General features: G+C 34.1%; 2 protein-coding genes across 4 annotated transcripts; one reads left to right on the plus strand and one right to left on the minus strand.

Moving 5' to 3' along the window:
• Positions 1-4,420: 4,420 nt before the first annotated feature.
• LOC125050481 (ribose-phosphate pyrophosphokinase 2) lies at positions 4,421-6,776 on the minus strand. The gene has a single exon (XM_047650369.1). The coding sequence runs from the start codon at positions 6,519-6,521 to the stop codon at positions 5,493-5,495; it is 1,029 nt and encodes a 342-aa protein (XP_047506325.1). The 5' UTR covers positions 6,522-6,776; the 3' UTR covers positions 4,421-5,492.
• Positions 6,777-8,058: 1,282 nt separating this feature from the next.
• LOC125050480 (histone H4 transcription factor) lies at positions 8,059-14,353 on the plus strand. Of its 3 annotated transcripts, none has more exons than XM_047650368.1 (8): positions 8,059-8,145; positions 8,491-8,744; positions 8,876-9,020; positions 9,561-9,802; positions 10,853-11,062; positions 11,770-11,990; positions 12,909-13,142; positions 13,572-14,353. In XM_047650368.1, the coding sequence occupies exons 2-8, from the start codon at positions 8,517-8,519 to the stop codon at positions 14,317-14,319; spliced, it is 2,028 nt and encodes a 675-aa protein (XP_047506324.1). In that variant the 5' UTR covers positions 8,059-8,145; positions 8,491-8,516; the 3' UTR covers positions 14,320-14,353. The 3 variants fall into 3 exon arrangements, with proteins under 3 accessions (XP_047506324.1, XP_047506322.1, XP_047506323.1); XM_047650366.1 differs by having other exon boundaries at positions 8,077-8,370; XM_047650367.1 differs by having other exon boundaries at positions 8,078-8,216.
• Positions 14,354-16,272: the final 1,919 nt, after the last annotated feature.

The following is a 16,272-nucleotide window of genomic DNA, read 5'->3' on the forward strand; positions in this document are numbered from 1 at the left end:
GTGGAAGCGGATTCATCGCAAACTACGTCTGTGTTAGTTGCAGGCTGCTGTGTTAGTACTTAGTGATAAAATTGTATTAATCCACTTGAAGCAAATTGACAAACGCGCGTCGAGTTTTCGTTAAGTACATTAATCAGCCGGCATGAAGGAATTTTAAATCGAATCATTACTTGTCATGAAAAGTGGATCCTGTACGATAATCCGAAGCGCTCATCACAATGGCTAAAATGGCAAACCCCGGCGTACCAGCCAAATCGTGCCCCAAGCGGAAATTGACTTCTAAAAGGTTACTTGTGAGCGTTTGGTAGACTAGTGCCGGGGTCGTTCACTATAACTTTATTTAATCTGGCAAGCCGATTACGGCAGATATCTATAGTCAGCAACTGCAAACCATCTAAACAACCAAGGCTGGTCAATCGCTCAAAACCCACTGCTGCTTCACGACAACGCTAGACCACACACTGCACAACAGGCTGCTATCAAATAAGAGGAGCTTCAATTGGAATGTCTAAGGTTACACAACAGGTTACAATTTTTTTTCGAAATTTGGATTACTTTTTGCAAGGTAAAAAAATCAACTCTGATGGGGCAGTCGAAACCGCCTTTAAAGATTTTATTGATTCCCGCCCGAATGGTTATTTTAGTAAAGGGATCAATGTACTACCTATAAGATGGCAAAGTGGTAGCAATGGTACATGCTTTTGTTGATTAAATATATTCTAATTAAAAAATATGCGTTTTATTCCTCCCATACAAAACGCCAATTTCATATGTAAGGACCTAATATTATGTAGATTAGTTAACACACATTAATACTGCCCAGCACAAACCATGTGAATTTTGGATAGTACTATGTTATGAGGTTGCACAAATATTGAACTAGTTAACGATGAATGTATCTAAAAGTAAAAATCAACTCTCGTATATGGCCTGACCTGAATTCGAAAATCATGTCTCGTAATATAGCTAGATCGTTTAAAATTTAAATATTTAAATTTAATTAAAAAAGTTATACTTATATTAATTATAAAGGGAACTCGTGGGTGTTTGGCAATTCAGGAGTTTTGAAATAGATCCTTGGGAACTCACTCCCTTTTCCCTTCTTCCTGACATTTTAAAGATCAGCTGACTACATCCTTTATCTATCGTTAGAATGCTGTTTATATAATTTACGTATTTTTAATTCATTACATTGTCTTAATCGTATATTAAATTCATTATGTTCACTGCACGTTTTTACCATACAAATGTTGCCTGGAGAAGTTGCCTCGCCAATAAAGGTTAATAAGTCCGCCCATGGCACTCGGGCTTTATAGTGATCTTTATCTGTTTTATATTATTCATTGTTTTCTTGAGTACATAAATTTTTAAGTAAACATCGTAAAAACAAAACATTCCAGTAGGTATTTAAGTACCTACCTACCTATATTGTAATGTTGTTCGTGTATAGAACTTGTTAGTTAATTATACTTTAAACGACGTCATTAGAAATCGACATCCTTTCATTGCACGATAAGTATTTTTTATATAACGAAGCTATTGTATATATTATAGTAGCATATTTTCCTAGACTGAAGTCTGGGAGGTTCTTCGAGAAAACTTTTAAAGATGACAAGGTGAACGAACTATAATATAAGTTAGGATAAAATATGAGTCCAAGTCCACTAGGTCATTTCAGTTGCCAGCCCCTTTTTTTATATACTAGGGGGGCAAACGAGGCTGCGGGATGCCCAAAAAGGGCAGTCATCGTAGCTCATAGACACCCTTTTTTAGTTGGTGCATTTCCGGCCTTTGAGGGCAGAGTACACTCGAATTTTGAACAGTTGGGAGGTCGTATCTCTCAGAGAAGACCCCCACTGGGAGTCGATTCCTCAGTTCGCTTAAGAAAATGCCTTGTGTGGACTGTGGAAGTCTTCCAGCCAACAAGGTGATATTGATGAAATATTGAATACGGCTTTGAAACTAGGCAGGAGGGATCAACCCAAACAATTTCAGAACACTCACCGTAGTACACTTTATAGAAAACGCAAAGAGACGCAATGTCTCTGCGTAGAGAGAGAGAGAATCAAGCCGATCAGTAAAATATTGGAGATTGACAATTCGACAAGCCCTTTGCTGAATTTGGTAAAAAGGAAGAAGCTGGTATTTGGGAGCACCAGCGCAGAGATGTGAACAGTGTTCCATATGAGGTTGTACTTGAGCCTTGCAAAGCTGCATACGTTGTACATCAGTGAAATACTGCTTAGCCCTAATCAAAACACGCAGCTTTTTGGAAGCCAGTTTGGCGTTTTCTTCCAGGTGACTGCGGAATTGGACTTATTTCGAAATGCCAACCCCAAGCATACTGAGGCTGTGTGACGTACTGAGGAGAGCGGCTTCAAATTGAGGAGACACGACAGAAGGATCTTTCTTGGCAGAAAACGAACAAACCTGAGTTTTTTGTCCTGGGTCATAGCATTCCAATTTCCTTGCACGTTGAGAATGGTGAGAGATTTTTCCGATGCTATACCACTGGTTCACGTAGGGAGCGAAACAATATTTTCAATCATAAAATGAATGTTATATCATTACTTAAGTGTAATGATGTCTTACCTATGTAGGAAATTACACAAAATACCCATGAAAACGTATATAAAGACGACGACTCAAAGACGGCCACGTACCTATTACGTAGCAATGCTATGCCCGAACGATGAAAAGTTTAAGCATGGTCAGGGTTCTAGCCGTATCCGTGCCTGAAACGTCCATAGCATGCTCATTGTACTGGACAATGTAGTGCTAATCTTGCGTACTTCAAACTACATCAACCAATTATATCCACGAAATAGATAAGTACGTATTAAAATTCAAAAGTACACCTGACACCACAATATGTAAACACTAACACCTAAAATAACTGCGTACACCTGTATAAATATACAAAGGGTTACGGGGGAAGATCTACAGTAACAAAAGTTAAAGGCCGGCAACGCACTCGCGAGCCCTCTGGAGTGTCCATGGGCGGCGGCATCACTTAACATCAGGTGAGAATCCTGCCCGTTTGCCCCCTGTTCTATATAAAAACACAGCTCCTTTAACATTTTTGTTATTGCTATAAATAAGTCGAATCATCGACAACCAGTAACTTTTTGATCTGCTTGATCTCTTTGCGTAGAGATGTGGGGTAACTCTGCATCTTCTACCGCGTTCACCACAGAGTTTCATCACCGGACGTCATCGACAGATGATCATAGATCTGAAGCCGAAATGTCTGCCCTCCATCTGTAGGGGCCTTACAAAAAAGTAAGACAACAACCTAAGTACTTACCAGTAAAGTTTAAATTTATTAATTATAAATAGGATGACGTACATCAATGGCCTTGCTATTGCTATATTATCACTACCGCATATTTTAACTTGGGTGCCTCAATTTCGATTACAAGCAATTTTATTATAACCTTGTGAAGTAGTTATAGACAGCTGCGTTGTATATTAATCACTAGGACAGACTAAAAAAGCAACATCAATTTACTAGTTAATTCTTCAATCCATAAAGACGTTGATTTGATATAACGAAAGAGAAATAATATTTCTTGGTAATCAAATTATTGAAACATTTGCTTCAATAGGGTAACGTTAAACGTACAAATACAAACATACACTTTGCATCATTTGATACCGACCTCGGGTCAAGAAAACTGATATCACTATGATGAAACTGATATGTTGACGAAAATAAATTAAAATGTTTACACAGTAGGTATCTACGTATGCTAACGATAAAACAACATTCAGATTAGAATAAAGAGTTTTGACGTCGTATTTTCGTAAGTAATAGATTACATTTACGACTAATCTGGAACTATGTTCAAAATAACGAATCTACGTAATATTTGAGACGAATATATACACTAAAATAGATTTTCTCTAACTGTTTGAAGGTTTCACTTATTTGAAATAACCATTTTTTTATAAAAGCACAACAAAAATTAAAGAACACAGCAAAATCCTGTTCTTAGAAAGACTACCTTACTCACTATACGCCTACAAGTTGTGGGTACACCACAATTTGTTTAAACTTTAAAGTACTAATATTATGAAGTTTATACAGAAGTGATATTTTTAATCAGTTACTTTACTATTTAGTTTTTTTTTCTACTTCAATGGCATTTAAAAGTCAAAATGATCATGTTAAATTGAACTAAATATTGATGATTGCCTAAATTGTCCTTAAATGATTGGTATATGAAATTCATGCCAATAACTATCAAACTCATTGACAGGCCACTAATTTAATAAAACTTAAATTTCAGAAATTCCTGTTTTTTATTAATTCTGTACTTATAATATAAAGTTAACCTTGCAACATAAATTGTATGCTTTGACCTTCTTAATATGCCACATAGATATCTTACTACAAATGAATAAAATATAACATCAGTTAAAGAATTTTCTTTTGGAAGATTTATTTGCTTAAAAATAATTGTTATAACTAAACATCCATAGGTGTAGTCATTGCTCACAAAGTTTTAGGCAACAAGCCCTTTATTAAAATTCATATTTACTAGTTCATTTTTATCGAAAGCTTTACTATAAAGTTGTGGAAATAGTCAAAATTAAATCAATTTTACAACAATAACCGTGGAATTCTACACCTATGTTAACACAATTAAATTATCACTAAATTACAAACCAAAGTTATAATTAAGTTTGGCAGAATCAACATGAAACTTATTAAACTAAAAAAATATAAAATGTTTACAATATCATTTGAACTATGAAATAGTTTTAATAACAATACATGTTTTTTTTAGATATTTTATAATATTTCGTAAAATTAACAGCCAGAAATTTGTCCAAAAATCTTTCACTTGAAATGAATATAAAATTTAATTAAAAGTATAAAATGGCTGTATCCAATATCACAATATTCATATGAAAATACAAATTATGTATGCTATATTAAATTTTGTATGCAGAGCTAAGATTACCATGACACATACACTTTCTTTACTTTAAATGAGATTACAACTAAAACAGTAGTTTTAAAGTCTAAGCCTAATGTAGTGATTTTTACTAGGGTTATAGCAATAGCAAATATCCTGATATTTTTTTTAAGGATTAGTAATCTTAGTTACGAATTCTTTTTAATTGGTCTATTTGCTAACAGGGTCAACAGTAAATGAGTTAGCTAAATGCCATTTTTTACCAGTGAAATACATTAATTCAAGTAGGTTTTGTATCTAAACAAGTTTGATGTTAACCTTCTAAATAAATATACTTTAAATAGTGAATAGTAATTTATACCTACAAAATGTCAGTACAAATATACTGTAGATAAAGTGATATGAAAGTGTGTCAGCACTTTTGTTATTGCTATAATTTGATAAGTGACATAAAACCAAATTTTCCCAATTTTTTTGTAGACAAAAGCACAATTTAAAATACTTAGTATACATCAAAGTTATTGATGTTAATCACCTTAAATATAATATGGGGAATAGAAAAGTTAACTAATATGGAACATTTGAGAAGAGATAAGACACAGATTCTCCATTATGTGTGCGACGGACAGCCTCTGCTAGCATCATAGATACATCAATACACTGAATTTTTGGACAGTCTTGCATATGCCTCTCTTGGGGTATAGTGTTTGTGACAACAACTGCTTCTAAGCAAGCATTATTAATTCTTGAAATTGCAGGTCCAGAGAATATTCCATGAGTTAAAATTGCATACACTTTAATAGCGCCGGCCTCAATTAACTTCTCAGCAGCATGGCAAATAGTACCACAAGTATCAGCCATATCATCCACTAAGATAGCAATGCGGTCTTTAACATCACCTACCAGTACCATTGAAGCTACCTCATTAGCTTTTTTTCTCTCCTTATGAATAAGAGCAAACTCCACATTCAGACGGTCAGCAATAGAGGTCACTCTTTTAGCACCACCAGCATCAGGCGATACTACAATACTCGTCTTCCAGTCAGGAATATTCTCCTTTATCCACTTCAACACAGCAGGTTCCGCAAATAGGTTATCAACAGGTATGTCAAAGAATCCTTGAATTTGGGATGCATGGAGATCCATTGTTATGATATGATCAGCACCAGACACAGACAAAATATTGGCGACAAGTTTAGCGGTAATAGGAGCTCGGCTTTTATCCTTTTTATCTTGCCTTGCATAGGGAAAGCAGGGAATAACGGCTGTAACGCGAGAAGCAGACGCAATTTTACACGCATTAATCATAATCAACAACTCCATAAGATTATCATTAATTTCACCACTTCCACTTTGCACAATATACACATCTTCGCCACGAACCGACTCGCCGATTTCAACACATGTTTCCATGTTGCTGAATTTTTTGGTTACTACTTTGCCCAAATCGATTCCTAATCGATCCACAATTTTTTGGGCTAAGTCTTGGTGAGAGCTGCCACTGAAAACCTTGATGTTCGGCATCCTGGTTGCTAATGGTGAAGGAAGATTATCTAATGTATTTACTACTTCTTCTAGCGTTATAGTAGATTTCATCAGCGCCGGAGACAAATGACCGTCGCTGGCTGTGACTGCGACGGGAATAAACTTGTCAATTATTTTATGCGAGGCTAATTTATGATAAGAAACTTTAATAATAACACGCCACGCGGATGTCTCGCGCTTAGCGTCAGGACTCAGGAGGTAGATAATATACAAATACCGAATACGCTTGCGGCTTGACACCTTCACACTTTATGCTTGCACGCACGTTTTTAATGAATGGTCACAGATCAAATAAATGTAAAATGAATGAAAAAAACTTTGATATAATGTTTTTACTTTTTAGACAGTAGTACTAAATAGACTGAAGACGACCACAGACTACTACTGCAATCGTACACAAATAATAACTTGCTTATAAATTAATAATATTTTCGAAAGTGAAACAATATAATATATGTCGCAGTAAAGTAGTTAAATCAGTAAGTTAATTGAATCGCTAGACAGTTAATTAAAGATCGATATTCAATCAAGTCGCTAGCGTTTTCATTTAAATAAAGCAGCGTCGAAATCGTTTAACTATCTGTCTGACCGAAAGCCAGCGTGTTGATTAATAATGTAAAACAAGATGGCGGTCAAGACAACAGCTGATTTCTTTTAGAGTCTTTCTTTTGGCAAACGTTGGTTTGTTGTGATAGAGGTTTTGGTTTCAAATTGTGGTCTTTGGTGAAATTGTAAACACGTTGTTGTAAACATGTTGTTTACAATTTCGGTGGGATCGTGAGAGCTTGAAAATTCCGTGTTTTGTTTTATTGTAAATGGTTAGGTTGGGCTAGGTTTATAATAATTGTAATTGTGTTAGTAAGCATATTTTTCATTTGTATAGTTGATTTTAATTTTGTTGTTGAAGATATGTATGCCTTGTCTCGCTCATACAATTTTTGTGAAATAGGTCAAGCTAGTATCTAGTTTATACTTAGGTAGAGCAATAATACTTAACATGACATTAATAAAGGTAAAACGAACTAAACAAATGTACCAAATATCTGCAGCAGAGCAGGTTTTATTTTTTTAATTAATGAAATATAAAACGAAAAAAATAAATTTTTATTGGCTATATTTATAGGAAAATATGTACGATAATATATATAGGAAAATATATAAATATATATTTTTTTCCAATCAAATATCACCACCAAAGTCACCCTACCAAAGTTGAAATGCGTCTTGTTGTCTAGGAACGTTTAGGAAACTCGTTAAACGTTTCATTCAGTCACTTGTCTGACGGAACTTTCATATAATATCGATCTTTAATGAAATGTCTAGGCATTTAATTAACTCTCTGATTTAACTACTTTACTGCGACATATATAATAAAATACTTAAGTGTCCGAATAGAGCATTGGCTGTCGAGCTACAGTAAGTATCATCAGACGTTGATGCGGTACGTTGAATGCAAAATTCATATACAAAAATTATATCGTAAAGCATACAATTATTACAGTGGTGCTGTGATTATGTTTATACTCTTTGGTGGTCTGTGGAGATTGCGCGGATTGCATTTGCACGTCTGCGGTCTGCCGTCTACTGTTAACTGTTGTAACTTTGATTTTTGAAGTTTTGAACTTACAAGTTACAACTTACAACTACTAAGTTGTGAGGCATAAATAATGTGATAGTTTGTAATTCTATAATTATATTTTATTCTTAAGATTATAATATAATAAATAAATGTAGATAAAGGTCGATGTAAGAATTATGTATTGTTTAGAGCTCTGTTAGCGTTCAAATGGTCAAATACTTCTAGTTTTCCCTTATTATACTAATAATTTCGCGCCACCAACCCCCAACATCTCAATTATTACGAACGAAAGTGAAATATTTCTTTCCCTTTTGGTTTAAGGTATGGTTTTGGATTAAGAAAATAGCTTCTTCAGCAAAGTGAAGGCATTATGGAAATAGATATGCATATTAAAATATATACGTTAATAACCAACCTTTTATAAAACTAATTTCGTTTCAGATAAGGCTAAACTATCAAAATTAATAATGGATGAACCAATAGTAAAATCATTAAACACAAAAGATAGAATTACCCGATGTATCGATTGGTTAAAGGAACAAAATAACCCAAAGAAGCTATCCTTGCAAAATAAGAATGATATTCAGTTTATAATAGAGACAAATGCTCATAGGAAGAAATTTTTTCTAACAGCTGAAGATGATGCAACAGTACCTGTTGGTGTTGGTGAAGTTGAATTAGAGCCAAGAAATGTGGTACGTTGTCATATAGGCACAAAATTAAGTCTTAATGATTCAATAGATCAGTAAAATTTTACAGTACAATGTGAAATTTGTAATTGTTAACTGTCTATTAATGATTTACATATGGAGTGTCTATGTTCCAGCCTGTCCAAAAGTTAAGACATGAAAGATTATGTTTAGAATGTGAATGGCCTTCATGTCGGGAATTCTTCTCCAACTATGTGATGTTTCAAGCTCATGTTAGAATGCATATCTCGGATGTACATATTACTAAAATGGATGGAAATGGTGAGTGTTTACTAATAAAAATATAACAGTTTTGCGAATAGCCCTATTTCCTTTTACCCAGCTGTAAGTCTGTAAATACTTGTATATTGACACCCTAATAAGTTTAAATTTTAAAAACCTTAGCTTCCCTTACCACTGCCTTTTTTTTTAGGAATACTTAACATAATTCAAAATATTGTTTAACTAAGCAAATATTTGATATTTAACCTAGGTATTGTAGATTCAAAAATCACAACTTGATTTTTATTGTGAATAAAATATGCTTATCTAATGCAATCTTTTTGATTTTCAAATTTTGAATTACATCCCAATTTTCATAACCCATCTAATTGGTTTTATATATTTGCTACACTTTATAGTTAACAAAATTTAAGCTGGGAAAACTCATTTCTTTCTCTTCCAATTATAATTTCTTTATTACTAAGTAGATGACCAGCCTTCTACGAGTCAAACTTAATACACCAGTTTCTGAAAATCAAACCGGTCAAAGACGGCTATAGAAGTAGTAGAAAATATAATGCTTTTATATAAATATTTTAGTTTTCTATCACTGTCTTTGGGATGTATGTGGACACAAGTCATCAGACCGAGATCAAATTATACGACACATCAATTATCATGCATATCATGCTAAGTTACTTGCCATTGGCTTTAATGCGAGAGCGACGTTAAAGTTAGAGAGGTGTAAAAAGGATTCAACCAAACGAAATCAGTTACCGCCGCTATTGGGTGACCACTGCTGTATGTGGTATCGGTGTACTCAATATTTTGATTCTATACAGGTGAGAATATGATTATGGAGGGAAAAAAAAATCGGTTTTAAAATGACAAATATGTACATATATTCCACTCAATACAGATTTTATTTTTGTTAGGCTTTAACTACACAAAACTAGTCCAATTAATTGTGAAAAAAGGATTATTAAGTTCCTAGCATAACACTAGTGATTTTTCATTCAAATTTCTAATTAAGTTGTGAATTAATCTTTATATATATATTCGTAATTCATAATTTTGATGAAATTTTTTGTGTGTGTTCAAGGGGATCTGGGAATGGTTTAGATTCACAAATCAGCCCGCCAGATGGCGCTGCAGTCGGTACTTTCATACTTTGCTTTACTAATCGCTTGAAATATCATGCAGGACAACGTCTGTCGGGTCCACTAGTAATATATAAATCTAAATGTATTGGGTAATTGCTACAGAACTTATTGAAAGAGTAATATATAAGTACTTAATCTTACCTTGAGGGTAACCATGGTAAGGAAAAAATTATGCCATCAACCCAATAATCGAAGACGAGCAAAGAAAGCAGTACTTGCCTATAAAGACAAAATATTTAGTATTTGAGGTTATGCTTATAGAGTCTGTGTGGAAAGAGAACCATTGTGGTTTAATATATATAATAATGACTCCCGTTTGAAAAACGTATTGAACATGGAGGAATATGTTAATATCGACATTGAATTACTGACCCTAAAGCAAAAGATATATTATTAGATACACTTTCATTAACCCTCGTGATTTCTAAGCATTCGAAGCGTAGTATTTTTTTTTATGTAATAGGAGGCAAACGGGCAGGAGGCTCATCTGATGTTAAGTGATACCGCCGCCCATGGACACTCACACTGCAGGCTCGCAAGTGCGTTGCCGGCTTTTCATTTTTGTACGCTCTTTTCTTGAAGGACCCTAAGTCGAATTGGTTCGGAAATACTTCAGTGAGCTAGTTCCACATAGCTAAAGAATAGGTCACTAAGATCAGCGTCAAATATCTGTGTTCTAAGTCTGTCTTAGAATAATTTAGAGTTTGTTGAAATGAAATTGCTTTTTAGGATTTTTTAGACCACGTTCAAACGCATATAGCATCATGTTCGCGTGGTCAAGTGGTGTGCTCATGGGCGGGATGTGGGGCCGTATTCGTTGAAAAATCCCAACTTAGTCGACACATGCGAGCGCATACCTTGGAACGGCTTATTGCTTGCTACCATTGCGGAACGCATTTTGCGCTCAATAGAAAGTTGTCGGACCATTTGTTGAGACAGGTGAGTTTTAGGCATATATAATATTTTTAGCTCTCCTTCCTAGATCAGTCTTATTGCGACCATTATTACTAGATTTCCATTTCTTAAAAATGTTTTGCATTCGAAATTGTATGTCGGTAAAGAAAATTAAACGCGAGCTAAACTACTAGTACAGTTAGTACTGAATTTTCGTTTTCACTTCCGTGCTTTCCGTGAAACTTTTCAACGTTACGTCATTATAGTCCGACAGTAATCTTGATACTTTATATGGAAAAATTCCCCTCAGACAGATATGAACATCTCGAATACTAGGAATATTGTGACTAAAACTGTTTTGGCTAAATTAAAGAAAAGCAAAATCCGCGCAAATTACTACAGTTTAATCTAATTGTCTCTCTTAAATTTGAGAGAAATTATCTAGCGTTAACGCTCTAGGGAGCGTTCAAGTATTACGTCACGCAATTTTTGGATATTATTGATCTAACGCACCGTAACGTTTTTCTGTACCCAAGTACATATAGTAAAACGTTTCGTGACCACCTAGTGAGTCTTTATAACTAAAAGTTACCATTATGTGGTGTAAAGTACCGGAATATTAACAATAAAGCGTAATTCATTCCCCGCGCTTTACAAAAGTAACTCCCCCCCCCAATACGTTACGTAATACTTGAACGCTCCCTATGACCATTTTCAGAATTACTTTACCTTAGTAGTTAGTTTATTTGCAGAATGTCGACCCCTCGGCCGGTCACAAATGTTCGATTTGCGGCGAATTCTTCGCTAGCGATTATTTGTTACGCGAACATGTCCGCCGTCACGTCTCCTGTTACGCGTGTTCATTATGTGATATGTCCCAACCAACGCCCGCTGACTTGGCACATCACGTGAGGTACAGGCATATGGCCAGCGAGGACGTGAGACGGCATGCTTGTCCGGATTGCGATTATAAGTAAGTTTTATTTTGCGTATGTACCAAATCAGTGACGTAACTTTACCATCTGGGGCCCGTGGCAATTCTTTTGACGGGGCCTTATCAGTAAAAATCGTCCCTACTCAGTTTAATTTTAATAAACTTCGAGATTTTCAGCGTACTCAATTACACGTATATGTCCCACTAATGGCCATAGGCCTCCTCTCTTAGGCGAGAGGGAATGGTCTGTAGTCCACACGCTAGCCCTATGCGTATTGGAGACTTCACATTCATCCATAGAACATAATATCTCTTGGGCAGGGGCCCTCTTGGGTCTGGGGCCCGTGGCATTTTGCTAGCCCTACCTATTGTTACGTCATTGAACCAAATCGTTGTACTCCTCTGGCTTTACTACCCAAAATGTGTGACTCTGAAACAAGAAACATACCTTACATGGAGTGTTTGTAGTGCAGTGTTAGCGTAGTGGCTTCAGCGTTCGACTTCGATCCCTGAGGTCGTAGGTTCGATCCTGTGCACAAATGGACTAACTGTGTACTGTGCGTATTTAACACCCGCTCGTACGGTTAAGGAAAACATCGTGAGGAAACCGTCACGCCTTAAACCCAGCGTCTCGGACTGCCTATTTGTCTATAAGAGAAAAAAAACACAAATTATCACGAAACACATACAAATCTGAGGCCCTTGTAATACTGTTTACTTTTTAATTTTTTTTTATAATACTGAACAGGGGGTGACCCCTTAAAAAAATTAATCTATAGTAGTTAAAGAAGTTAAAATTGGTAAAAAATAAAAATGTTTTATAAATTCCACCAAACCGATAAAAAAAGCTAAATTTTTATACTTAAGAAAACTTCACGGGTACTTAAGAAGCTCATTTAATCTGCTGCAGGTAACATGTTTGGCATCTATGCTGTAAATAAATAAAAAATTTTTCAGGGCAGTGACGAAATATGATCTACGCGCTCATATAAAAATTCACAATCGTAAACGTAAGAAGTCTAGCGACTCAGACTCGGATTGTGAAGTGAAAAAGCAAAAAAATACAAGACAATACATTTGCCATATATGTCCTGATAATAAACCGACGATTTTTGCGAGAGGTACATATTTAACCACGCATTTGGTTAAAGTCCATGGAGCTCAATGGCCGTGTGGGCATAGTAGGTTTAGGTAAGTAATTTTTTTTAAATCCATAAAAAAAATACCAAATCTAGTCTTCAGTATTGTTAAAATTGTCAACAATCAATAAGAAATTTTTCAATTTATTGCTCCATTAGTTGCATTTAATGACATAAAAATAGCCTTTATTTCGGACTTTATTTACACAAATTTAAAAAAAAGCTTAAGTCCGTTTGCCAATCCCGACAAATTTCTTCTCGAGACCCTTCCATTCTGCCGATTTTCGCCTCACTCTTGACCCAACCTTGCCTGCAACTAGCTTTATTTTATCTTCCCATCTCTTTTATTACATTTAATGATATAAAACTTATATAAATTACATTATTTACCATTATTGCTAAAAAGCATTCATCCTGCAAAACTGGCGTAAAACAAAGACTTAAAATTAATACTCAAATTATCAAGTCCATGCGTTTTTAGGTATCAAAAAAGCGAAGACGGTATGTTCAGGCTTACAACTACTAGATTCGAAGTTTTAGAAGTGTCAAAGAAAATCGTTGACGGTTGTCGCGGGCCCAACGCTACCCTCTCTAATAAATACGAATTTAATATCAGAAAGGTAGCAGATTGTACTGCAACTGCTCCAACGCGTTACGAAATAAGCATAAGAAATGGCTTGAGACCAACAGACAACCAAGAGAATACAATTAAAAAAATATATAAAGAAGAACAAAAGACGAAAAGTGATACAGGAAGGAAAGAATTTAAAAAAGAAGAAAAGCCTAAAAAGAAAACTGTCGCTCGGAAAAGAATGAAGAAGGAAAAACAGCCAATAGTAAAAAAGACTAAATGTAAAGGTGTGACAGAAAAAGAGGATATAGAAGATAAGGAAAGATTAATGGAACAAGGAACATCTAAAGTAAATGAACTTTTAAAAAATGGCACATTAGGAAATCATACAGAAGACTTAGAAGATAATCTTTCAACAGAGAGTATAATCAATAAATATAATGAAATATCAAAACATGAACCTGAAGATTACGAATCTTCAAGTGAAGAAAATACTGAAATTTATATTGAAAGTATGAATAAAGAAAATGAATGCAAAGTAGAGCAAATTGAGGAGCCATTCAGTAACGCGTTGGAGATAGAAATGTGTGATGTCGACGAACAAGGGAATGTACTGAATACAGAATTTATACAGTCTGAAATTATTTATTCATATTAAAAATAAAGAAAGTCATTCCAAAAAATATAAAGTGGTATTAGTTGTATTAATTGATAATAATATTTTGAAATATCATAAAACAATAGTTTATATGCACTTCGTTTCGCGGTAATTAATTTAAACCGGAAACTAGTATTATGACGCCACGTGTCAGATACATATTTGTATCTGATCTGTATGTATATATAAATATAGAACCTTAATCTATTTAATTATATTAAATTTAATTATATATAACATTTGGTTCTGCACTTCTCACAATTATCATGTTCCTTTTTTTTAGTGTTTCTCTTTAACTACGGTTGCCTGGAAGAGATCGCTTATTAGCGATAAGGCCGCCCGTTGCATCCCTTATAATTTTTATGTATTGTGGTTTTTGTGTTTCTTTTATTTTTATTGCAACGACGTGTAAATAAATAAAATAACTGTCATTTTGACATTTACGTCTGTGAAAGGGATTGAATATAAAATGATATAATCTATCAAAAAATATTTTTAAATATTGTTACATAGGAACAGTCGTGTGTTGTAAGTACCCTGCCAATTGGTTACCTAATTTATTACTATGGAAACGCGAGATAATATAACAAACGATTCGCAAACCGTAATTTTAAATTATATGTCCTTTAACATAGGAAAGTGCTTGTGATTTATTCTCTCTTCTGAAAATATTGTCAAACATATTTTTTTTAATTTCTCTTTAACTAATGGAAATTAAAATGGACCAAAAATAAATCCAATCTTATTAATGCGTAGATTTTGTAACGTAACTGAATTAATGTAAAATTTTAGTTTATGTTATTGTCTTGTCAAAGTGAAGCTAACGAAATATTGAAATAAAGATGGAAGGGCATTTTCTCTGTTTTAACAAACAATGTTGCCGTTTGACTGTGATATGCGAAATTTATTAAGTATGATTAATTAATTATACTTTGCCAACATTACCCTTCCACCCTTGTGTCTTTTTCCGTTTTCTTTATTTTTAAGAGCATTTATTCTAATTATGTACTTTGAATACAGTAGGTACCTATCAATCTTACAAGTAGCTCTCCATTTTGACGTGACAACGTCTTATAATTCGATGGAGCCGGCTGCACGCACGAAAAAACATGACGCATGCGGCGTTACCTCGCTCTGAGGCGTTCCATTTAAGGCTTGAAGTGCAAGCGAGAGCGCGGAACGAGCGACAAAGAGGCACAACTGGCCTCCGCGTTCGACATCTTTATTGTATATAAAATATATATCGTATTATATCGATTATATTGTAATCGATCAATTGAATTGTGATTTCCATTTACCTCATTCTCTATATCCATACAAAATATCTATCAAACAAATAAAATTAAAATTTTCTTTTGAAAAATGCAACCATTCCATCAGTATTTTCTTATGACGTTGTCACGTTCATCTATCGTCAGTAACCCAATTTCTTTTAAACAGGTTATATGTAGCCTTTTTTATAAATCTATTGCGTATAATTAAGTAATTTATGCGAGTACGACGCATTAAAATAATTAACGCGAATATATTAAATTGACATAGCTTGACGATTCGAGTGCTTTACAGAAATCGTCTCGTGTACAATATCAAAAAAGTAATTTATGTTTTTGTCCGTTTTAGGATATCTCTCATATATTGTTTCTAGTTTTCAAAGGTAGAGTTTAATTTATAAATGTTGAGAATATTTCTTTATTATTTGAGGCTAAAAGATCGTTTAAGAATGAATAGATGACGTTTTTTTATAAGCGTGACTGTGATATGATAAGATTTTGCTATTAATCATAAGATTTCTATAAGGTTATGAGTAATAACATGTCTATAATAAAACAGTAATTTAAGTAACAATTTAATAATGTGAAAATTTATACAAACATTTAAAATTAATAACAAATTTTTTTTTTACAACAAAAATGTATACCTACGAAATTAAGTCGCACAAATAATATAATTTTG

The sequence above is a fragment of the Pieris napi genome, chromosome 6, assembly GCF_905475465.1.
Source record: "Pieris napi chromosome 6, ilPieNapi1.2, whole genome shotgun sequence".
NCBI lineage: Eukaryota > Metazoa > Arthropoda > Insecta > Lepidoptera > Pieridae > Pieris > Pieris napi.

Excerpts from the sequence above, each read along its gene's own strand:
- LOC125050481 (XM_047650369.1), bottom strand. The coding sequence starts at position 6,521 with ATGAAATCTACTATAACGCTAGAAGAAGTAGTAAATACATTAGATAAT.
- LOC125050480 (XM_047650368.1), top strand. The coding sequence starts at position 8,517 with ATGGATGAACCAATAGTAAAATCATTAAACACAAAAGATAGAATTACC. Across the intron at positions 8,745-8,875 it reads AATTAGAGCCAAGAAATGTG|CCTGTCCAAAAGTTAAGACA; the intron begins GTACGTTGTCAT and ends TCTATGTTCCAG. Across the intron at positions 11,991-12,908 it reads TGTCCGGATTGCGATTATAA|GGCAGTGACGAAATATGATC; the intron begins GTAAGTTTTATT and ends AAAATTTTTCAG.